This window comes from Anser brachyrhynchus (assembly GCF_964034855.1).
Source record: "Anser brachyrhynchus genome assembly, chromosome: 9".
Taxonomy (NCBI): domain Eukaryota; kingdom Metazoa; phylum Chordata; class Aves; order Anseriformes; family Anatidae; genus Anser; species Anser brachyrhynchus.
The window spans coordinates 24,448,624-24,472,840 of NC_137703.1; the positions used below are offsets into that span (position 1 = coordinate 24,448,624).

The 24,217-nt window shown below is 37.1% G+C and overlaps 2 protein-coding genes across 5 annotated transcripts in view; both read left to right on the forward strand.

Annotated features, from left to right (window-relative positions):
- The window catches only part of RASA2 (RAS p21 protein activator 2), a 51,482-nt gene extending 42,383 nt beyond the window's left edge, over positions 1-9,099 (forward strand). For all 3 annotated transcript variants that reach the window (XM_080605286.1, XM_080605287.1, XM_080605288.1), the window contains 5 exons: positions 1,632-1,714; positions 2,591-2,799; positions 4,470-4,573; positions 5,165-5,354; positions 6,413-9,099. In XM_080605286.1, the coding sequence (XP_080461412.1) occupies positions 1,632-1,714; positions 2,591-2,799; positions 4,470-4,573; positions 5,165-5,354; positions 6,413-6,443 (617 nt within the window). In that variant the 3' untranslated portion in view covers positions 6,444-9,099. The remainder of the gene's footprint in view (positions 1-1,631; positions 1,715-2,590; positions 2,800-4,469; positions 4,574-5,164; positions 5,355-6,412) is intronic.
- A 7,319-nt stretch (positions 9,100-16,418) lies between these two features.
- On the forward strand, positions 16,419-23,183 carry RNF7 (ring finger protein 7). 2 transcript variants are annotated; one of them, XM_080605343.1, is made up of 3 exons: positions 16,419-16,638; positions 20,304-20,351; positions 21,880-23,183. In XM_080605343.1, exons 1-3 carry the CDS (start codon positions 16,468-16,470, stop codon positions 21,934-21,936), a joined length of 276 nt encoding a protein of 91 aa, XP_080461469.1. In that variant the 5' UTR covers positions 16,419-16,467; the 3' UTR covers positions 21,937-23,183. The 2 variants fall into 2 exon arrangements, with proteins under 2 accessions (XP_080461469.1, XP_080461468.1); XM_080605342.1 differs by having other exon boundaries at positions 16,420-16,645.
- Positions 23,184-24,217: the final 1,034 nt, after the last annotated feature.

Below are 24,217 nucleotides of genomic sequence, written 5' to 3' on the forward strand. Positions count from 1 at the left end.
GGAGAAAGCTTCTGCAGCACAATTTACTGAACTTACTGTATACAGTTTAGACTTGAAGACCAAAATAACTGGCTGTCAGAGATCCAAGATCTCAGACCTTCTCAGGTCTGTACTGTGGTAGTGAGTCTCCTAATTTCTTAGCTTGAGACCTTCTAGCCTGGGAATGCTGGTAGCTCTTGAGAGCCTTAGTTGCAGCCAGGGTCCTGGGAATTTTCAGTTCAGTGCAGCAAACCAGAGAATGCATTTGCTTCTGCTCATGCCTGCACTGAGGAATTTACTAAATGCTGATGCTTGTTATGTTGGAGTTAGCTATTGACACTGGAAACCTAAATACTGAGCTGGCATGTAGAGAGAGACATATCTCAGGAAAACTATTGCCTGCTTGTTGGAAGGTAATTGAAGGGTATGTCACAAAATGTCTGGTTTTGACAACACTGGCATTGGATGAATTGGTGTTTTCAGCAAAATTCTGTTTCATCAGATGCTTCTTAATCATACTGTTTAATGAAATGTAATGATGTATTGGTTCTGATCTGCATATAACTTCATAGCTGCTGGTTAGTATACTCAGTTTTTAAAGTAGTCCACTGTAGGGTAAGATACAGACTTATCTATATGTGCATTTTAAAATTTGCCTTGCAAATAAGTGAGCTTTTAAAATATTTTTTAAATAAGATTTTTTTCATGGCACTCTGAAATACAAGGATGTGTATAGTCAAGTTTTTCACAGGGTGTTTGCTTTTTGCTGTTTATTAAATATGCCGATACAAAAAATCCTGAAGGTAGTCCACGTGCTGCAGTCTGTATTTACTTAGAAATGAAATTTAACAGCTTAAAAAGTCAAAAAGATTAGATTTTTGATTTCTGCCTTTGGCTAGTTGCAGAATTATCAAAGATGTATCATGTTCATTAATACCACTCATATGAGACACTGTCACACATGATAACAAAGGATTATCAATATTGAGTAACAAGAAGGTATTAGATGCCTGCATTGCCCTAATAGCTGATTTATTCACGTTCATGCTTCCTGCAATTTATTAAAAAAAAAAAAATCTATTTACAAAAATAAATTTTTTAATCTTTGTGTGGCGGTACGTGTATGTGCATGTAACCTGCATTTGGATAAAAGGAAGCGTTTTGGCATTTCATGTAATACAGTCTTGATTCTATACAATGGCCTTTTTGCTGGCCAATCTCTTCTCTGGTGATAATGATAAAATGAGAGGTTAGGCATAGATTTGGTGATTGGCAAGAAGAACACATGCCAAGCTTCTTTTTTTTTAATTTTTAGCAATGACCTTTGTTAAAAAATGAAATCAACAGAATAAATAGCATTGTTTATTGTCATATACTGTATGTCATATTATTGTTCTGTAGCCCACCTGAGTTTCTTCAGTTTGCCACTTTAATGTGGCATATTAACTTAAGCACGTGCATCAGAGAATGTACATTCCCTAATCTTACTTGCTGAGGCTGTCTTCCCATTCTCATCATTATAGTCTGATTTATGTACCTCAAAAATATAAATGCACATTTTGAGAACTTAGTATTGCAAGTGCACTGAGGTTGTAGTATTTATAGTACTGTAATTTGTTTCACTCTTGTTATTTGTTTACAAAATTTTACAGATAAAGAACCAATCTTCACGATTCCAATCAAAAACATCCTTGCAGTGGAGAAGCTTGATGAGAGCTCCTTCAACAAGAAAAATGTGAGTCAAAAGATTATTTATAATTTTCGATATGTTCTTCAGGTAACAGTTTGTAATTAGCTTAATTTACTCTTAAATGTTTCATTAAAAAAATCTTTGAATCGGGGGAGGAGGGAAGCTGTATTCAGTATTTCCTAGTACTCTGAACGTGAAACAGCCTGCACATTTTAATCTCTGCACCAACTTTTCTGATTTTATGACTTGCACCCCTCTTCCCAAATTTTTAGAATGACAGTTAAAACTATTGAGACCTTATTACAAAGCACTTTAATATAAGGTGGTAGTAGTAGTATGAATTGTATTATGTTCTTATGTAATAAAATGTAATATTACCAGGCTTGTATTTATTCCTGTTAATGTCTACAATACCTTCAACAGTTAAGACAGTTGTCCTTACAGCCTTGTTCTGGACCTGTAACACATCAGTATTTCTGTCAATATTTGAATCCAAAATTCGGAGGCAGTGATAAACGTGTAGTTGTTACTTAGGCTGAGGATGACTAAAGCAGAAACCTCTGGGAAACTTTTGTTACTCTCAAGATTTTAAAAAAAAAAAAAAAAAAAAAAAAAAAAAAAAAAACCATGAAATCTGACATCACATTTAAAGAATGAGCAGAATATTCTTATTCTTTTAAGGCTTTTTTTGGATGAAGTGGTACAAGTGGAACACGGGAAGCTGGTTTTGTGTGGTGGGTTTTTTTAGGGTCATGTAGGAAAATGAGAGGTGAGAAGTCTTTTTTCCGCCTCCCTTGTCTCACTTCTAGTCTTAATATGGGTTTAGATTGCGTGAGACTTGAAATTTATATTGACATATTCAAAGTTGCTCAATAACTAGATTTTTTTACTGGGCGGAATATTGTTGCATTCCTTCTACAGATGTTTCAAGTACTACATGGAGAAAAGCCACTCTATATCCAAGCAAATAACTGTGTAGAAGCTAGTGAGTGGATAGAAGCTCTCTGCCGGGTAACGAGATGCAACCAGAAGAGGCTTAGTTTTTACCATCCTTCTGCTTTTTTGAATGGGAGCTGGCTTTGCTGCAAGGCTACAGTAGAAAACACAGTGGGCTGTGCTCGTTGCACTGCGTAAGTTGGTTCTCAAATGAAACTGCATATGTTTTGTAGGATAAATCATGTATGATTCAGTGTACAACTTGAGAATCTGAAGGCAAGGCTTTTGCTGTCTGCTTTAGGAAGTTACTAAAAACATTTCTTAGTAGTGCCTGGAGTACTGGGCTTTAGTAAACCTATTGCTTCATCAGCCACCATATGAAATGTTAAACGTAGCCAATTGAGTATGTAGATCAGAAATACTGAATGATTAATTTCTTTCTATGCAGAACGAGGTATTTTGTAGCTAATGAGTCTTCTGTTAATAGTTACCTTGTATGCTAGTACCATGTTGGTAATATAGAGGAGTATTGGTAGTGAATAGTTCTGGCAGTGCGTAGTGTATGGTGGTCTGGGAGAAACCATAACATTTCAGTTCTTTTTTTAATGCCATGTTGTGGTATTTCTTCTGTGAATGAGAACTTGATATATGAAACAGTTATGGTATACTTGTTTGTTTATTTCCAGTTCCTTTCTTTCTCGTGCTGTGTTCTGAATTATCAATAATTGACTGTTCTAAGTTGTTTCCTGTGGTCTGTATTGTAACACTGACAGTCCAAAGCACCTTGGAAATTGGCCTCTTAACTGTCTGTCCTTTAAGCTCCTAAAGTGGACAGTGGGTACAGAGGTTGTTGGAGGAAGACATCAGTGGTAGCTACTTACTCTGTGGCAAACCTTCAGCTGGTGACAGTTCTTTCTTGAGGGCTGTTGCTCCTAGTGCAAATAAGAACAGGCATAGGAATTCTCATGTTTTTTCAGATGCCAAGTGGAATGCAGGAATAGGACACACCTAAGTTATCCATATGAAGTAATTAAAATACCTTGCTGCTGAGGACTCAGCCTGAAAGTCTATCACTTTCCCTAATGGTGTTCTCTTGTTTTATAAAATCACACTTTCATTTAACCTCACTTATTTTAAAGCAGTGTACTAGGGATATCAGCGAAATAATCTCAGATGCAGATTCTTACAAATCATTTGTATTGTGTAGGTATGTCAAGAAAAATGCGTAACTTCTTTTCTCAAGTTGCTGATTTCTAAAAACATGCTATAATTATTTTTTAATAAATTATCTTTAACTGGATAGGTTGTGTAAACTATAGACTAAAGATTACAGTCTGTCCTCTAAAATTCAGTACAAATTCTACAAGAGAACTTTCTGAAAAATATGTAATACATTTTTCCATGTTACTTGATTAATCCATATATTAGGTTTCTCAACAGCTTTAAAGATTCCATTACTAACCAACTTTAGGTTGTTTTTGTCTTTTTGTTGTGCTTTAAAACTGTGTCTTGTTCTTCTGTTCTGGCTACCTTTCGAGTGTAGCAGATTTTTAAAAACAGTGTTTAGTTGTTGTTTAATAAAAGTTAAGCTTTGATATTTCAAAAATATTTTTCTCTTGACATATTGAATAATAAATTCTATTGAAAAAAAAGCCTTTTTTGTTATGCTCTCAAAACTATATACTCATGTTACTCTAAGACTTGCAGTGAATGCTGTATTTTGTGTAGCAATTGTGAAGTTGTCTGTGAGTGATAGGCATAATTAAAAAGCTAAGTATATTGAAATGGAATCAGTTTTTGCTTGCTTTCAAATTTAGAGTACTCATCTCCATTTTTTTTATTTTTTTATTTTTTTACATTTTAGAGATGTTCCAGCTGATACTCAAATTGAGATTGATGGAGACAGAGAGACAGAAAGAATTTACTCACTTTTCACTATCAACATGTCTAAACTTCAGAAGTTGGAAGGTACTGAAATAGTAATTCAGAAGAATTATGCTGATATTATTCAACTCTAATTCTTTAGGCCCCTAACATCCATTATATTTGTTAACAATTTACCTGAAAATAACAGAGACTGGAGACACAATATATTTTTGAGTCCTTAGTAATCTAGTATCAGACATTGTTCAGTCATTTCTTAATACTAGATATCAGATGAGCACATTATTTTAATTAAATTTGCACATAGGAAATCTTTTAAATAGTCTAAACAAAGAGACGGTAAGTATAGGCAGTTACTCTTCTATCTTTGTTCTCCTTTTCCCGATTATGGAATGAATCGTATGTAACATAGCTGAGTTACAAGAAGGCATTGATTTCCTGTTAATGTGAACAGGAGGGAGCGTGGATTCTCAAGATGCCAAATGAGTGGAGAATAAGTCACAGAACTGTAAATAAATCTAGTTGATACTGTTTTCTGCTTTTGTCTCAATCCGCTCTATGTATAAGCTAAAGTAACATTAGTTTTCAGAATTTCAGAGTCCCCATTTATATTGTAAATAGATCTGTTTATTAATAATCAAAATTCTAACTGGGATATTTTGGTAATTTTTTTAGAGGCTTGCGGAAGCATAGCTGTCTATCAAGGTCCACGGAAAGAACCAGATGACTATTCTAACTTCACAATTGAAGACTCTGTAGCAACTTTTCATACACTCAAACAGATAATAGATATAGTAGAAAAGCTGAATGAATCGCATGAAAAATACAGAAAGAAGAGATCATCAAGTGCTAAATATGGTAGTGAGTAAGTATCTTAAGAAACTTTTACGTACAGAAGTGTATCGGTAAGTAAAAACTTAAAAATCACAAAACGAGGTCAAGCTTGTTGAGGTAGTTAAGCTGAGTTATATTTAGACAAACCAAAGACATGGAGAAAATATGGTACATCATTTGCTGTATTTGTAGTAGTGTAGCTCTTCACCTGTTGTTAAGATGATAGGAAAAATTTCTCTGGCATGGGATTCCTCTGCGTTTGTTTTAAGATCCCATTAGCAACGAGTGTGTCACTTTCTTGCAAGTGAATTTTCTTGTGCACTTCAGATGGCAGTGGAACAGGCTCCTTGGGTAAGTGGTCATGGCACCCGGCCTGCTGGAGTTCAAGAAGTGTGGACAATACTCTCAGACATGTGGTCTGGTTGTTGAGAGGTCCTGTGCAGACCCAAGAGTTGGACTCCATGACCTTTGTGGGTCCCTTCCAACTCGGGATATTCTGTGATTATCCCTAACTGTCTGCCTACCTTCTTTTTAAAAATGTTACATATTTTTATTAAATTTCAGTTAAAAAAGAGTTAAGCTATCAAATTTTATATAACTGTAAAAATTATACCGCACCCATATCTTTCATGCATACTTACTGTTTTTAATGCACTTGTCATATTCAATGATAAATACTATTTTTTTGTGAAATTGGGGAAGAAAAAATCTTTAGTGTTTGTTGTTGTTCCAGAGGTGATTCTTTCAGTTCTCCTTGATCCTAGCTGTTGTCCATAAAACAACACTAGTCAAGTTCTCTATTTTTTTCTTTGCATCAGTAATGCTTGAATCACCGTAAAAAAGAATTCTACAACCACAGTGTGGTTTCCTTAGTTTAATATTTGACTCAAGTTGTTCAGAGAAATTGGCGTTCGATTTAGAATTTTCACGTGAAAGTAAATGAGATTTTTCCACAAATCATTCCAGAAATCGTGCTAGGAATTATGGGGGGAAAATGCTTCATTTAATAGATAAAAACTATATGATGAGAATTAGAAAGCAAATGTTAACCATTAAAAATACTTACATGTAATATTTTATTTGTTCCAGAGAAAATCCAATTGTTGGAAAGGTTTCCTAACCAAAACAAACTGTGGCACACTTGGATGAAAACGAAACTGGAAATGTTCTTGGGGGTGTTTGTTTTTTTGTTTTATTTCATTTTGTATTTCATAATATGCATCTTTACAAAGTATTTAAAAATGAACGTAAATGCTAGTTGTGTTGACAATCTATTTAATATTTAATAGAAAGCTAGCTACTTGGAAATCTTGTCTTAGAGTTGATTCTCATTTTGCTGAAGAACTTGGAAGTTCCAGGTTCTTGAAGTAACAGATGTGAATAGAACTAAATGTTGTTCTGTCATTGCTGTTTTATTGGAAAGAACTTTCTAAACAAATAAGCTTTTTAATGGAACAAAATCAACATGGCATTTGTTGGTTGTATTGCATCTCTGAATACATGTATTGCAAAATTGTATGAGTTTACCATGAGTGCCTGCCCTGCTGATAACGATCTTGAAATAGAAATCCCAAGATACAATGACATGGTAAAGACCTGAAGCTTCACACTCAATTCGTTTGACTTTTTTTCTTATATTAAGTGTTGTCAGGACTTGATTTTAACTACAGCTGAAGTTAGAATGTCATGCAGTATGTCGCAAATAATCTGGACAGCAGTTACCAGTGTTAGTTGTTTTTTTTTTTTTTTTTCTTAAGTACTAAATAAGAAGAAATCAGGGAATTTACGTTGTGCCTCTTGTTTACATTTGGGGTGAGTAATATATGGAGTGACATGAGACCACTATCTATTTTCTTTAGGGTACGTTTTTTTAAGGTATGGATTTTTTTCTTAATCTGAAAAAAAATGCAGGGTAGCAATGTTCTTTTTGAAATAATATTTGCTTACAGATAGAAGAACTCAAATGTGAACAGATTGTGGTTGAGTACTGATCAATTTACATCATTCCATATATGATTTTATTTTATTTTTTGATAAAACTAGTTAGGTCCAACTCACCATTTGACTACAAATCTAATAAATAATCTCTATTATAATCACTCAAAGCACTTTAGATATCTGGACTATCCCAGATTATTTTTAGATACTTTGTAGTATCTGCTTTTTATGATCAGTTGAATGATCAACATTGTTTTGTCTTTAAACAATGCTTCAGTGAATATTTTTATATCTTTAGTTATATGGATTCTTATTTGCCACTTAACACAGTTTATAAACTGTCATTCTTGACTTTAGTAAAATTATTTTTTGCTCACTTTGTCTGGGAAGTTAGGTTTGTGCTGAAAGAACTTCTATGTATATAGCCAGGAAGAAGCAAAGGTGGCAACTTCGCTTCATCAGTATTAAATACAACGGTACTTCTTGGAATGTTATTTTTAATAATAACTATATGTGGTACTTTTATTTTCAGAGCATTTGCTGTGGGGTCTTTTGTTATTGTTTTGTTAGTGTGTTTTTTACAATCGTGATTTGGCCAAATTAATTAGGAATGTAACTTACAAATAGAATAGAAATCCATAATGCTTGGAAACTGTAAGCTGTTCAAATTACTATACAATTGTAATACTGTCGTAGGGAGGCTTTCTGTGATAGAAGCAAGTTGGCAAGACAGGATTGAAATTTTTGAACGAATGAATGTAAGTATTGTTAGAAGAACTATTGATTTTAAACCCAGACAAACTACTTTAGAATGTCTGGGATTCAGTACTATTGTCTGCAATGTCACAATCATTCAGCAATCTCAATTGTTTTTGCCTTTCCTTCTTGTACACATTTAATGTATTCTAAGGGACTTTTGTTTGCCAACAGTTAAAAGGGGGCTTGAAATCATATGCCAAGAAATGTGTTTTGCCAAGGTAAATTGGATTTGTGCAATGCAATTGCCATTAAAAAGCTGCCATAAAATAAAGCTGAATGCTGTCAACTGTCAAAGTTAGTTTGTGCTGTATATCAATTGACGTTGTGGCAAAGTGTCTGTTCCTCAGAGCCATTTTCTGTTGTTTTCAAAGTCCAACTTATGGAAAACTAAATTGTATTCTAAGAATTTTTTTAAAAATGCACTTTTTGCTTTGATACTGGAATATCTAGTAGAAAAAAACAAAGGCCATTGAATATTTGTGACTATTAGGATTTAATTTCTCATTTTATAATGTTTCAAAATAAAGTAGGTGTTCTAGAATTTAATTAGGTACAAGTAGGATGATTAATGGTAAAAGTTGCCTTCATTTTGGTTAGTCTAGAAGACATTCGATAATTAGTTCTGTTTGGATTGTAAATTATCATTAGTTTTAATTTGTATTATGATGTATTGTTGAATGTATTTTTATTTAAATTTTATTTTCTTATCAAGACATTAAAATGTTTTGTAACATTGCTTGAGAATAACTCATAAATAAATTACAACAAACTTGAGATATGCTGCATATTTACTGTGAGGCCTGGATTTTTAAAATATCATTTATTTGAAGACTGGATGAATAGAGGTTTGCATACAGGAGTTGATTTTAACAAGGTAAATCTATCTGACAAAAAAAAAAAAGCAATAATCTAAGGGATTGTACATGGTCATCCACAGCACTGTTGTGTTCTAATTTAAGTTGATGTTGATGGTTGGGAGAGAATTATTTAGCATAACAGTGTGTATAGGAATCTGACATTTTTAAAAATGTTTGCTGTGACTAGTCTGTATTAAAGGATATCTAGCCCTGGTGTTACATGACTAAATTTTCTTATTGATTGGTCTTTTATTACATGTCCAGTGTACCTGTACTAGCTGTATAATGTCAGAGCTATTTTAAATATGGATATGAAAAAAATATGCATATGGAAAAAAGTAGTTTTCATTTTTCTCATTTTTCATATGTAATCTCTGTAGGTGTGTGTGTGGGGGGGTGTTTTTTGTTTGTTTTGTTTCTGTTTTTTTGTCACGTGCTGTCCTTCCTATGCTTATGGGCATTGTTATAAGGTAACTTTCTATAAGCATGTTTTGCTGTGTTGGTGTTTTGTCTTCGTGTACAGAGAGCTGACCTATTTTCCTTTATTGTTGGTATGGAAGCTCTTACTAGGAGATACAGTGCAAACATTTGAGCCATTTTGGAATTAATTTTGATTAATTTTGAAGTAAGTAGTATTAAGGCACAGTCTGAATGATTACTACGTTCATTTGCAGAGACTCAGGAAGCAGAGAAAGCTAAAGATGAAGTTGAAAATACAGGAGGAATTTTTCGATGGACACTCCAAAAATTTGTAAGGATTCTGTGATGATTATAGCAGAGCAATCTATTCTTTTCATGGTTAACGTGATACCTTCTCTAACCATTATGCTGAGGTTTTTTCTAAGCCATGACATGAAAAGGGCATTCCGTCTTCAGATCCACAGCTGCTGTGCTGATCATACTTTGAGTTTCTGGGTTGGGCTAGCAATCGTAGATTCACAAGGCCTCCGTAGTTAGAAGGTTCTTCTTAAGACTCTGGATTCCTTGAAAATTAGCATCCTAATTTCTCTCTCAGTTCTAGGAATTTCTAAACAAACTCCCCCATGATGCGTGCAGGTAACTACAGCAAGAAAATATCTATAGTCTCTATGATGATCTGTAAATGCTCCCCTATATATTTATCTTCATATAGAAGATACAACTATAGGCCGTATATAGTAGCTAGAATCAATAACACATGGAAAACAAAGTATTTAAAATTAATTTGTGCTTCTTTAAATGTAATTTAAAATACAAAGATTGCAGCATTTATTCACAATAGAAACTCATTCAGCATTTTTTTTTGAAGAGAATGCATATGGAATAAAAATCATGCCAATAAGCAAAAGCTCCCAGTAAAGAATAAGAGCAACCGATAGCAGAATAGAGAAGTGCTTGCTATTTATGTAAGGTTCTTATGAGTAGTTCCAAAAGCATATTTAGCTAAGGTTTTTATGATTTATTCAGATTAAATAAAACAGACATCATTTAATAGCTGTAAGGAGGCCATATCAGTTATCGTGTTCAGTCCTGATGAGACTGGTGCAGGAATAATGTCCATTACTGAGATTCAGCAATACAGGGCAGCTGATAAGAATAAATAAATACAATTGAGGAGTTTGAGTGCAGAGCTATAAGAACTGGGACTATAACCTGTAATTTGCCTACATTATTTAGTTTAAAAATCTAAGTTTAAGAAGTCACTTGATGTACCTGCATCAAAGACTGGAACTTGAGAATCAGTTGTTCCACAGTATCAGAATAGAATAAGGTTTGACAAGATACAGTGGTTGCACTATCTTATTTTTTGTGTTCAGGAAATGCAGAAGCTCTAAGAAATTTTTGTTTCGATTTTTAGACAACCTTGCTGAACTGCTTTTTAAATATCCTTTACACGAATAGATATTTAAGGGAAATAACACAATCCATATATGTAGACACCTTTGTAATCTTACTAGGTATGATCCATTAAATTGTAATGACTGAGCTTTTTAACTATTTGAAGTCAGTTATTTTAGTATAATTAATATTCCAAATGTTGTAGCAGTTGTATATATAGTCTTGTTAAATTTCACTGAAAATATATATAATGTTTTATAGAAACATTAATTATATGCCTTTTCAATCAGTCAATTTAGTCTGTTTTAAAGTGTTGTAGTTTTTGTTCCCCTCCTTCATCTTCTATTTTTGGCAATTCTTATGCAGTGAAAAAGAGAATCATAGAACAACTCAAATTTACTGTGTGACTTAAATTCAATCTTTAAAGGTAAAAATTTCTTACCTGGTCTCTCTGAGATAGCAGTGCAGAAGATTTTGGCTTTGGTTTCTCAAAAAAAAAAAAAAAAAAAAAAAAAAAGGAAAGAAAACAAAAGGCAAGATATCCCCTGCTTTCCTCCAGACTGGTGTTTCAGTGATAAGCTCCAGTGTGTCAGGGAGCAGAGAGCTTTAACAATAGAAGGCTTCAAAGCAAGCCAGGCTCACGCTGATGGCTGATCAGTATGCAGACACTGCACCTACTGAAGGGTTACCTCAGTAGCCGGCTAAGAGGCTTAGGGGTGGGAGCTCCATGTGCTTAACGCTGCCTGCAGCTTCTCCGGGACCCTGTGACATTGCTGCTAGGTGACAGAGAAACCAGCCTTCATCAGGTGGCAGCAAGCAGGCTGTAGAATCAGTAGTCATCTACACTAATACTCAGACCTGATGATTATGTTGCACCTTTTATCCATAGACCTTTGAAGTACTTTCCAAAAGAAGGGTAGATGCAGGCACAATGCTTTCTCAAATATTTGGTCATTTTAATCATTGTCAGTGACGAACTGACACCTCAAAGGGGGACAGTAAAAGCTGAGAGGGTGTGCACAAGTATTTTCCCCATATGATGATGCAATAGCTTATTTTTCTCAGAAGTTGTATTTAGTTCTATGTATTTCTTTCTCCTACCTTTTCTCCTTATCTTGCTGATTTACCCTATTGTAGAAGAAGGCAGTCACACCAAATGTTACAGATTACTTGATTGTTTTTACAAGTATCTTACATTGAAAAAGAAATAATCCTAGTCCTGGATATATGAGAATTGAAGACACCTGGCTGTACAAAAGGAAAAATATATGTACTGCTGTAGGAACAGTAAAATTCTAACTTTTTGAATATAAAACATTGATATTTGTAACCTACATAATTCACCTAGCTTCCGAGTATTTGATTCAGATTTCTGTGAAGTCTTCACTGTCACTATTCTGTCACGTTTACCTATTTTTATGAGTATGCTTCGTGTATACTTATATTCTGACACTATCTTGGTTGAAGTCTAAAAGTAGAATATTGGATCAAAATCAATAAATCTGTAAGGTTTGTGGCACGCAGGACATAATGTCGGCAAGTGTGGGTAAGGAGAGGGATAAACTTTGCCTGTGCAGTACCTTCCTGTAATTTAGACATGTAAGTAAAGGGACTTTCCATAAGGCGAGTTTCCATGAGGCTTCCCTTGCTGATCCCACTGCCCACCCCGTGCAGTGCAGGATATGCTAACTGTGGTTAATGGGGTCTATCCTCATACTAGGCAGGTTCTACATACCTGTAGGAGGTTAAAGATATTAATTAATATTAATCTAAGGTGTTGTGGGAGATTTAAAACAAACTGTGCTACCTCACACAAGTTTATAGGAGGTATCTATATTTCAAAATAGGTGTCAGGAGAGGGTATTCCTATTCCCCCTCATAACAGCAAAACAAGGTAACTTGGTTTTCAGTTCAGAATGCAGTTTGATTCTCAAACAGCTAACCTCAGTTAAAATATGCATAATTTTGTCTTTACAGTTAATTATTTAAAAGTTAACAGGATACGAGGCAAGCTTTGAGCTTGAAAATTTAAACTGTCTGGAGGGAATAAGTAATGACCGAGCTTTACTAGAGAGTAAAACAACAAATCAAATTCTAGTGTAGAATTTGATAGTCTTCTGGGGGGCCTTTGTGCTGTTGGTTTTGAGACGCTTCTTCAGAAGTTACGGATGAGCTTGGGTGTTGTATGAAAAATTGAGACAATTCAAGGGTTTAGACCTCATTAAGAAGCAGTTCAGCAAAGCTGGGAGCTGTTTTGTCTTTTATAAGACTAGGTTTTCCCATTAAAGCAGAGAGGTTCCCGCCCACATTAAAGCAGAGAGGTTCCTGCCCAGAAGTCATTTACTTCTTTTATAAAACTTCTTTAAGGATTTCCCTCCTATAATATAAGGTGTACTGGTCTGATTCATGAATATGAGCAACACAGTCTATTTAAGAATCTGGAACTCCTGATAGTTCTCTGTCTCTAAACTCCTACCTGGACTTCTGTAAAAATCATGTGAAATCTCATGGGTATGTTGCCATATAGCAAGAATGGCAAATGGAGTAAAGAAAAATACATTCTTGCTACTCTACGTAGCAATAGTGTATTTCTTCAGTCTCCTGTCTAGTGAGATTCTTGCACTGTAGAAGTGATATGCAACCTATTCCGTGAATGCGGAGTTTCCCCAATTTGTTTTGTGTTTTTTATCTGGATGCCTACTTCATGCATTTCTGTCACAAGAACTGTACATACTACTAGTGAAGTCTGTTTTCCATCTTGGCAACTGCTTCAGGCAGCTTCAGTAAAACCTTAAGAATACCTACAGGTGGTTTTGTAGCAGGTGATAGCAGATGGGCTGATTCATGCTATTACCTGTGTTGTCTTCCTCGATTGCAGCTCCACCGTCTGCCCTTACTGAGGTTTTGGCTATAACCATAGCTGTAATTAGTACTGGCCTTTAATGGCACTGTTCAGCATATTCCTACTGATAAAAATGGCACAGAGAAGCACAGCCAATTCAGAGTTTAAGAAACAGTTTTGGCACAGAACTATGCTTAAATTCTTTTCTTTGGCAGATAAATTGATTTGACACAGTTCTTAACTGTTCTGATATGTGTTAGTCTATTGACAGAGCAAACAGTAAGTGTAAAAATACAGTTCAGCATGTGAACTAATTGGCCAAGATACACACATACTTACATAACTGTTCTTTGCATTAGCATAAAACTGACATTGCCATAACAGGTTTGTTATTAGTAAAAATAACCTTGGATTCTATGTTTCAGAGTAAGCAAACTACAGGGGGAGGGGGACAAAAATCTCAAATGTTGTTCAAGGAAAGAAAAAAGAACAAAAGTCAGTTCATATTTCTAGACTCTTCCATTCTCAAAAGCCATAGAAGGCATTGAACATTGTTCCAAAGCAATCTGCGATAATTAGTGTTTTTAGAAAGATGCATAGGAAATGTTCTTGCAAGGTGAAGATAAATGTGTATATTCATTTGAAATGGGTTTAGGAGTATGACAGGAAAACTATTATGGCAATTGTGGAAGTCTTCTGTTTTGAAATCAGGTGTTAAACACTTGGAGCTTTCAATGAGTGTTCTTTGAAGTGGAGACAATCAGAATCGAATAAATCCTCGATGTATCCTTACTGTAAAATTATTGCAGAAATGTAATTAGTTATAAACTGCATAATAGAAAACAATATTCCAAATTTTTATACCTACTATTATGTGCAACCCCTCATAGTTGCTAAGCAAGTTGTTTCCCTATTCTATAACATGCAGTTGGCTAGCAGCTCTAATTCTAACTGAACAATCACTTGATGAACTAAAAGGAACTTAGTTCAATTTCCTATATTTAGATAAATAGATATATTAGACATAAGCAAATACAGTCTTCCTCTCCCCCACCTGAAATAATTGTTTTTTATTTGCATATAAAAATGGTGGAAAAGTACACAGGGAAAATTCACTGAAAGAGCTGTATTTTGTGCCAATCTCCCATGCGCTACATTTGTAATGTTTCCTGTCGTTAGGGAACAGATGAATTCTAGAGTGCATATTAAAAGTTTTTATTTCTATTTACTTCTTATTACTCTGTAGCATGCACAAAGCTGGATGGATGTACCACATACACCTTTTCTACACTAGCAGTAATTACGTTCCAAGAGTGATGCATGGTCCACAAAACAACTAGTAGCTGCTTTCCTTCTCAGGGATTTGAACTCTGTTGTTGTCTGCTATACCAGAAAAGCAGAAAAGAAGTTTGTATTTAGAACATCAAACCAGTGTGAGTTTTATCATTGATTATATTCAGCATAACTGAAGGTAGGAACCATTCTGATTTTAATTAAGAGTTCTATAAACAAAGGCTCGGTAGTTCCTCAAAATATAGAAAATCTGGGTTTGATTATGGATCATGACATCCAGGTTATCTTAAATTGCCTTTTCTGAGTTTTAAAATTTAGGTTAATTTTGTACATATTAAAGTATTTCTCTTACCATTTAAGAGCTGAATAACAAAGATAACTGATAATTGGAAAAATACATTTCTTGATGGAATAATAGCTTGAGTGGTAAAAGTGTATTAAGAAATGCAATCTTTGCCCTTCCCTTCCTTTAAAACCATTTTTGACTCGGTACTGTATACCATATTCTTATACATCCTTATTGCTGTTCCTCTATAATCATATATACCCTAGCTGTGACGGTCAGCAGCCATGGTTATTGAAGGAAAATTGGCAAAAACAAAAAGTGTTTTGAAACCTCCAACTCAGCAACATTTCTGCTGGGCACATGTTTTTTTTAAGTGGTGGAGGGAAACAATTTCTCAAGTTAGTAAGCAGTAATCTAGCCTAGTTCTTAAAGTTTAGCAGCACAATCTGATGTAGATCGAGAACTCAACCATTGCTGGTACAGAATAGTGGTGATAACTGGTACTGTTGATGCTTTTCCAGTAGTGGTTACGTTTAAGATCTCACCCTAACCAGCAACATAAGTGCAATTGTCTGGAGTAATTTGGTTCTGCAAACCAATGCTGAAAGTTCAACCACCAAAACCAGCATGGACATAATCTTTAACCAAATGTTAAAGTTAGAAGAGGAATGTAAATTCCTATTATCTTATAAAATAGTCTGTTGTTTAGCTTTGTTTTTATCTACACTTTGAAAGTCCAATTTTAAGATGTTTATGATTTGTGTATGTAAATATTGTATATATAGATGTATCAGTATGTATGGAGTACGTCATTTTTAAATGTAAATGGCCATTTTAAAATTTCCTTTTGGCTTTTTAGTTTCTCACAACTCATTTATTTTCTGCTGGTTTTATGTCCCCTTACACATTCAAGCTGTGAAGTTCAGTGTGTCCTGCTCTGATGTTAGGAAGTAGCCCGCATCATATCCCTTCGATGAAGGGTTAGTGTTGCATAATAAGACTGAGATTTCAGAGATAATACACTCCAGAGATTAAAGTATTTTTGTATTTGGCAGTTTCAGGCACGTTTTAGGTGTTGTGGGCTCCCTGTTCTAGTCAGCTCCCTCCTCCCCAGTCACCCTATGGCTATAAGCGCTGTGGCGGTAGCCTTGGGTGCCTTCCACCTCCTGGAAACACGGCTGCGAGACAGATTCCCCCTTGCACTGAGGCCTGTTTTCTGCCTCCTGCGGCCGCCTCGGAGCTACAAGCCCGGGGCTGGGGCTGGGGCCGGGGCCGGGGCCGGGGCCGGGAGGTGGCGCCGCAGCCCCGCTCTGCCGCTCGACCGGCGCCGTCGCGTCCCCGCCCCTCCGCCATGGCCGACGTGGAGGACGGGGACGAGCCGGGCGCCCCCCACTCGCACCCGGGCTCCTCAGGCTCCAAGGCGGGCGGCCCCGACAAGATGTTCTCGCTGAAGAAGTGGAACGCCGTGGCCATGTGGAGCTGGGACGTGGAGTGCGACACCTGTGCCATTTGCCGGGTGCAGGTCATGGGTAAGCGGCAGGCCCCGGCCCACCATGGCCGTCGCCGCCCGGGGGGAACGGACACCGAGGGCCGGGCCGACTTCCCGGCGGGGCTGGGGCTCGGAGCGCGGGCCCTCGTCGTTCCCTCAGGCCCTGGCGTCGGGGAGCGGTGGGCTGGGCTCCGGGCAGGCGGCCGCCCCTGGCCTCTCGCCGGCGCTGCCCTGCGGGAGCTGTTGTTGCTCGGCCCCCGGCAAGCGGAGTTACCGCCGGGCTGAACGCGAGAGCTGCGGCCCTGCTGCCTGGGCCGTTTGTGAGGCAGCGGTGCTGCGGGCGTGTGTAGAAATAGGCTTCTCCAGGTCTTAACCCAATCTATAACGCCCCTAACCGAGCACCCTGATTGCTGCTGCAACTTAACATTCATCAATGTACTGAAAAGTCTGCTGGAAAAGTAAGGGGCTAGTTTCCCTGTTTTGAGATCTCTTTAAAAACAGCCTCATCGTTGACCAACGTTAGTCACTTCTGACATGTTATGCAAATACAACACCATGGATCTTTTTAAATCCCTTACATTTTTCTTCTGCAGTATATCTATATCTAATTTTTGCTATCATGCTGTCATCAGAGGCATAACTGTCTTCGAGCCTTTCAGTTGGTCATGTTGGAGTCTGGTAGGACAAGCGACCGATGGCCGTCTCCATGGCATGTTGCTTTTCTAGGTCCAGGGAATATAACGCTGCAAATCTAGACTGGTTTTGGTTTCATAGAAAGGAGGCAAAACACACAATGCAGTGATTTCTTGTAGATGTTTTTACTGCAAATGTTCTGAGGAACAGAAAAGGCACAGAGGTGTACTGGAGGAAAAAAGATGCAGCCCAGGATGAAGTGGTGGGGGACTGACCACGTGAAGTTCAGCAAGGCCAACCACAAGGTCCTGCACCTTGGGCAGTCCCAGGCACAAATTCAGGCTGGGCAGAGAATGGATCTAGAGCAGCCCTGAGGAGAAGGACCTTGGGGTGGTGGTTGACGAGAAGCTCGACACGAGCCAGCAATGTGTGCTTGCAGCTCAGCAAGCTGCCCGTACCCTGGGCTGCACCAAAAGCAGCAGGGCCATCAGAGCAGGGGACGGGATTGTCCCCCTCTGCTCTGCTCTTGTGAGACCCTCCCCAGCTCTGGGCCCCAGCACAAGGACATGGAGCTGTTGGAGCGAGTCCAGGGGAGGGCTGCAAGGATGCTCAGAGGCTGCAGCCCCTCTGCTATGGAGGCGGGCTGAGGGAGTTGGGGTTGTTCAGCCTGGAGAAGAGAAGGCTGAGGGGAGACCTTACAGCGGCCTGCCAGTACCTAAAGGGAAAGCTGGGGAGGGACTCTCTATTAAGGAGTGATGGGTGTAGGAGTAACAGCTTTAAACTAAAAAGGGATAGATCTAGATTAGGCATTAGGAAGAAATTCTTTACTCTGAGGGCGGTGAGGCCCTGGCCCAGGCTGCCCAGAGCAGCTGTGGGTGCCCCATCCCTGGCAGTGCCCAAGGCCAGGCTGGATGGGATTTGGGCAGCCTGGGCTGGTGGGAGGTGTCCCTGCCCTTGGCGGGGGTTGGAATGGGTGGGCTTTGAGGTCCCTTCCAACCCAAACCATTCTGTGACCTTTTGTGTAAACACAATTTGCAGATGCTTTAGATGCTTTATGTCTTTGTTTACATGGTGAACAGAGACCACACTGAAAGCAAAAGTGGCTTAGTCTGTTATAAGGAAAACCTAATTTTAAGAACTTACTTCCGTATTCTAGCCTGTTACATGGCACTAGGAAAAAAAAATCAAAAAAACCTTTACCCAGATATTTGATAAAAGCTAAAAAATTGATCTTCTGTATTTTTTCATAATTACACCAAGGCAGTACTTTTAATCTGAAGCTAAGGGAAAAAATCCGGTAACCATTTTTTTTAGAACAAACCAGATTGTCACAATGTGAGACTTGATCATTACTGACTTCAGTTTAGCAATTTTGTGTTGACCCTGCCAGACTTGGTCTGGCTCCTGTAGAGCCACTGCATTTGCAGTAACCTCAGCTTGGAGGCAGTGCCAGACTTAAGCAGGCTCTGCATGTTTGAAGTCAGTTTGTTTGATTTTGGAAGGCAGGGGACTGTTAGCTGGCCTAATTTTCTACTGTTTTAACTCCTTGAACCAGTGTGGGCTTCGGTGGTCACAGAAGCACAAGGAAAGAAACAAAACTGCAGGTTTTATCTGGGAGGGCCAAGATTGCAGCAGTAGTGACTCTAGATTTGCTTCACTTTCACAGACTGACACCCTGAGGGTAGTGATGCAGGAGTGTGGACAGCTGACATCAGCATGGTTGCTGTGATTTCTGGCCTACTCTGAAACTGTAAATCTAGGGTTGGGATAGGAAAACTGCTTTTATAGTGGCTGCAACTCCACCCCAGCTTACTGCCCATTGGGGTGACTCCAGATCAGTTTGTTCCCATGCACCACAATGCAGCGCTGAAGCAGTTTGTCTGAGTCTTCCCTGCAGCTTGGCCCCTAGTGCTACGGAAATACAAGTTACAGGAACAGACATTAGAAAGCTTGATTTGCTGCCTTGTCAGGGGGGAAAGGGCAACTACTTCAGAGTATCTGTGCTCTTTGTTCTCTGTCACCTGAGAAAATGAGGGCAGGTGAATCTGAAATAGAACTTATGTCAATATCTGGCAGAAATACTCAAAATTCCTGTAGCATGTTATGTTTTTGTCTAATAGGAAAATACGATCCAACTGGTGACCTGCAGGCCAAGTCAAACCTGTGGGACACTTTTGCCTAAGTTACTAGTTTTTCTTTGGAGGAGATGTTTCCATCGTGTGCTGCCGTAACAGTTGAACACTTTATTGTGCATGGTATGTGCACGTAGACGTTTCTCCTTTACACTGGCGAAGACTGCCTTACACAAAGGCATTCTTCTGCTGTATGTGTGGCATGGTACTAAGCCTGCAAGTTGTCACTTCTGTATCTCCTGAGTCTGTCATCTAGTCCTGTAGCCACGGGAGCATATAAAGTAGATAAACATTCTAAATTAGATATTTTTCCATGTTTATCTCTTGAATTATATTATCAAATTGACCAGTGTTTATAAATACACTTGCATGTGTATGTGTAACTCTTCTGAAAATGATATGCAGGTACCTATTAAGGAAAGCTACTGTACAAGAAGATGGCAGCAGGAGGTGGGGGTTGTGGTGAGAGGTGTAGGGGCTAAAAAAAGTCAAAATCGTGAGTGATTTCCTTAAATGGAGATGCTGACATCAGAAAAACAAAGTCCTGTAATTAGGGTTTGGCTGCATGCTTGCTCAGCTCTTAATATGCCTGAGTGCCTTGGCACAAATCTGTTGGTTGTTATATCTACAAAATGGAGGCTTTTTTCAGCAGAAGTTATGAAAATACAAAGCAATGGAAAATAAACAACACTTGAACAGCTTATAGTCCTTCTGACCTCTTTCAGATAGACGTCTCATCGTCACGTGCCCTGATTGAAATTTGGGGGGGGGGGGGGGGGGTGTTCAATGTTAAAGGGCTGAAGCAAACATCAAAACTTGCAAAACTTGAGATTTTTACCCTTGTAAACTGGTTTTAAAGTTTAAGTTTTCTTCTGTCAAACTTTAGATGGAATCCTGAGCATCAGATTCAATCTTTTTCTTGTTTACTTTTAGATGCCTGTCTTAGATGTCAAGCTGAAAACAAACAAGAAGATTGTGTTGGTATGTAGTGATTTCATTCGCTTGTTTTTCAATTTAAGTTTCTCTCAATAGGGTGCATTTTGAAGCTTGAAGGGAATACTAGTTTTATTAATGCTCAAAAGTAAACCAGTGTTTTGTTACAGTGTGTCATCTTTTTACATTAGTAATACTTGGTTTATTTTTGAGCGCTAATAAAATTAGTATTAACTTCAGACATGCTGTAGTATATAACACTTTCAAATTTGCAGTGCTTCTGTCAACATACATGCATCTGTGATGTTTAAGTTGTTCTCATCCTGAACATAATTCAGATGATAATATACGCCTTTGCAGTAGGCTAGGAAATGGCTCCTTTTCTTTCTACTAGGATGTGTGCCAGAAGGTATAATAGCAATACCAATAAAACCCTGTATTCTGAAATAAATTCCTGACGGGGTTAGAAAGCGGTATTTTTCCCGTCTTGATTCAGGCATAGTGGAGATAATTGCTTGCCTGTTCAGTTTTCGTTTGGAAAAGTGCGATCACTGGAGTTTGCTACAATGCTGTATAATCATAAGCGTTCTTTAAACTGCTTGTCAATACATGCAAAAACAAATCATAACGTAATTCTGATATATTTAAATCAGATATAGTGAAAATTGTCTCATAGTGTTTGCTTTAAAACTTTAAGTCAACTGTTAAGCGAGTGGTAAATCTTTCCACACCCTTGTTCTTTCTGCTTTGAAGTGTATTGTTTCAAACTTAATCCACTGTTATTTCTGATTATTATTCTAACCAGAACAGGCATTGCCTGTTTCAGATACCTTAGTTGCTTGGTAAGTGTCCTGTTTAAAATCATCAGGAAAAAAAAAGCATCATCTTACAACACTCCTTTGATTGGTACGCTTATATTTCAATAAGGAAAATGTGAGCTAATAAGGGGGGGAAAAAAAAAAAACACAAATTACTAATACTCATGAGTAGATGGGCAATATTTTACAATTTTGTTGGGTTGAAGAAATTGTCGCCTGTGCATGTTCTGATTTATTTTGCCAGAAAATGCTAATATAGCCGTTTGGATGTTACGTACTGTGTCAAACGTGCTTCCTTGATGTCACGCAGTTAAGTGTAAACACTGCATTTCAGATGAGAATTTGGTAATATGCTCTTGTATGATAGTAAGTCAGTATGCATTGCCTATATTTTGGAACTGTTTTGGGAAAGTTAAAGTGAAGAATTTACCCATATACTCCTGGTTACTATTGACATATGTTTTATACATTCACAGAGAGTTGTGTCAAACACTTTATAAAAGAAGGTGAGAATATATATATTTCTTTTCATTTGGAAAAAAATGAAAAGATCCGTGATGTAGAGATGAGGAGTATCATCAGAATGACTGTATTAATTCAATCTCTGTGGATAAATCAGCAATGATGCATTTTGTCTTTTCAAATGTTTTGTAAGTTTGCAGTGGCTTTAAACATCTGAGAAGAATAGTTTGGACCTTGCTGTAAGTGTTGATCAGACATCTGAGCATGACTGGAACATGTTCTTTTTTCTCTTTCAGTGGTTTGGGGAGAATGCAATCATTCCTTCCACAATTGCTGCATGTCCTTGTGGGTGAAACAGAATAATCGCTGCCCCCTCTGCCAGCAGGACTGGGTAGTCCAGAGAATAGGCAAATAAAAACACTGGAAGTTTTTTTCTGTTGAACTTACTGAAGTAGTGTATGTCTTATGCCATATACTCATACAGAAGAGTGGAACCTGTCAATTATGGCATGATTTATTTAGTTTGTCTGGTACAAGGAACAGTGTGTTTTTGTTGTGTGCTCTTTGCTGTGCTGGGAGGCAGTGGTCAGTCTTATTGCAGGTATTTCCACAACTGAAGAAGGAGAGGCACTACATTAATAAATGTGTCTGTTATGATTTGAATGTTAACTGTATCGGATCATTGAAATGTGGTGGTGCAGATTATGCCTCAAATACAGTTTGTTCAATGTCTCTGTGTAGAACAACAACTTAAGTTGAAAAGGAGACTTTGCTTGTAAGTCTGATACGCTGTGTAGTTTGCTGTCTGATAAAGAAGTTATTTACTTTACAGATAAATAAATTGTTTTCTAAGTAGTACTGTATACAAAAATGGTCAGTTGACTTTTTAGGAAGTATTTTGGTTTTTAATCTAAAATGAATACTGTGTGAAGCACACTATACTAAACATTTCTCATTAAGGTTTTCTTTATGGCTTAAGAAAATTTTGTTGCATCTCTTAAGTCTGTTGTATAATCTGTACATGATTTCTGCAACCATAGTACTAAAAATTTAACCCCGTTAATATTTTTTAATTTATATTTCTGTTAAAGATCATGGACACGTGTATTTTAATCTAGAGGTTTTTGGTACAAAAATACATATTTGAAATCAGCTAACTAGTGGTGTAAACAATTTAACTGGTTAGCTGTCTAGTATAGAATGCAAACGAAACTGATCATTTAAATGTCCCAAGGCAGGCGCTAATTAAATTATGGAAAAATATTAACTTGTGGTTTCTTCAAAATTCATTTATAGAAATGTCTTTATCATAGTTTTGTCGGATAAAATGTTTTGGGGAGTAGGAGAAAGCATTGTTTCATTTTTGTGGAAGTCCTCAGTATATCATCTTTTTTATATGATCAGTCCAGTAATTTTTCTTGCACATACTTGTTTGCCTCTGACTTGGTTTGTCTTTACCCTAAGTATCTGAATAATTACTATTAATGTGAACATATAGTTCTTTTTATATATATGTAATAAGTTGAGTTACTGTCTTAAGTCTGTAACAAATTCAGACTTAATAAAGTGGCTAATAAACCTGGATGGAACTGAAGCAATATTATATGCAAATCATTGTTTACTTTAAAATGATTGACTTAAACATTAAAGATTAATAAGTTTCTCAGCAGATGCATTTCTATTTAGTTCCGTTTATTTTAAGTATATTTAAAGAGGTTTATCTTCATTGTATAAAGTAGTTCCAATGGCAGCGTTTGATTTTTGTCATCAAGCCTACATGCAGAGTTTACTGTGGTTGTGTTTAATACTTGTAATCTTCTTTTTAAAATGTTTTGAATGTTTTAAATACAGCAGACGATGTCTGTCTTAAAATTTAAATAACAGTAGTAATGAAGTGCCTATTGCAAATAGGTTGTTGTGGAGTATTTTGTCTTACCTTTTCTGTTTCTGAGAAGGATTCTTCCTAAAATGATGGGAAAAGACAACCATGATGGATATAGAGATGATTTTTTTATCTGTAGAAGTTAAACTAAGTTAAACTAAGAAGTTAAACTTCTTTACCACCTATTTTCTCTGCCAGAATTTGGTCCCAGGTTCCATTCTCTAAAACCTTTTAATTCTATCTTTTCCTACCAGATGACTTTTTCCTTCGTTTTGCTTGGGTTTATGGGACAATATGGAAAGTACCAAAGTAGTTTTCACCCTGCTGTCAGTTCACATGTCACATAGATGTCAATAAGAGCGAAGAATCTTCCTGCATGTGGGTTCAAACAGGTGTTAACACAAATGAGATACTAGGAAAGTTAATGTTGAATTGAAGCAGCTGATATTTGTGCATTTTTTCTTCTATCTGGGTAAATTCAGAGAAATTTTCAGAGTCTAAAAAAATAAAGCACAACCAGAGAAATCTTTGAAACAGATATGAATCCCTACAAAGTGTAGCTTGGAATGGGCCCCTGGAGACCAGGTGGTTTGATCTGCTGCTGAAGGCTGGGCCTTAGACTGGACTGTCCAGGGCCCTGTCAAGATACATCTTGTAGCTTTTCCCCAGTTGCTTGGCAAACTATTCCAGTGTTTAGTTGTTCTCACAGGAAATCTTCTGTATATCCAGATTAATATGTCCGTGAAGCAGCT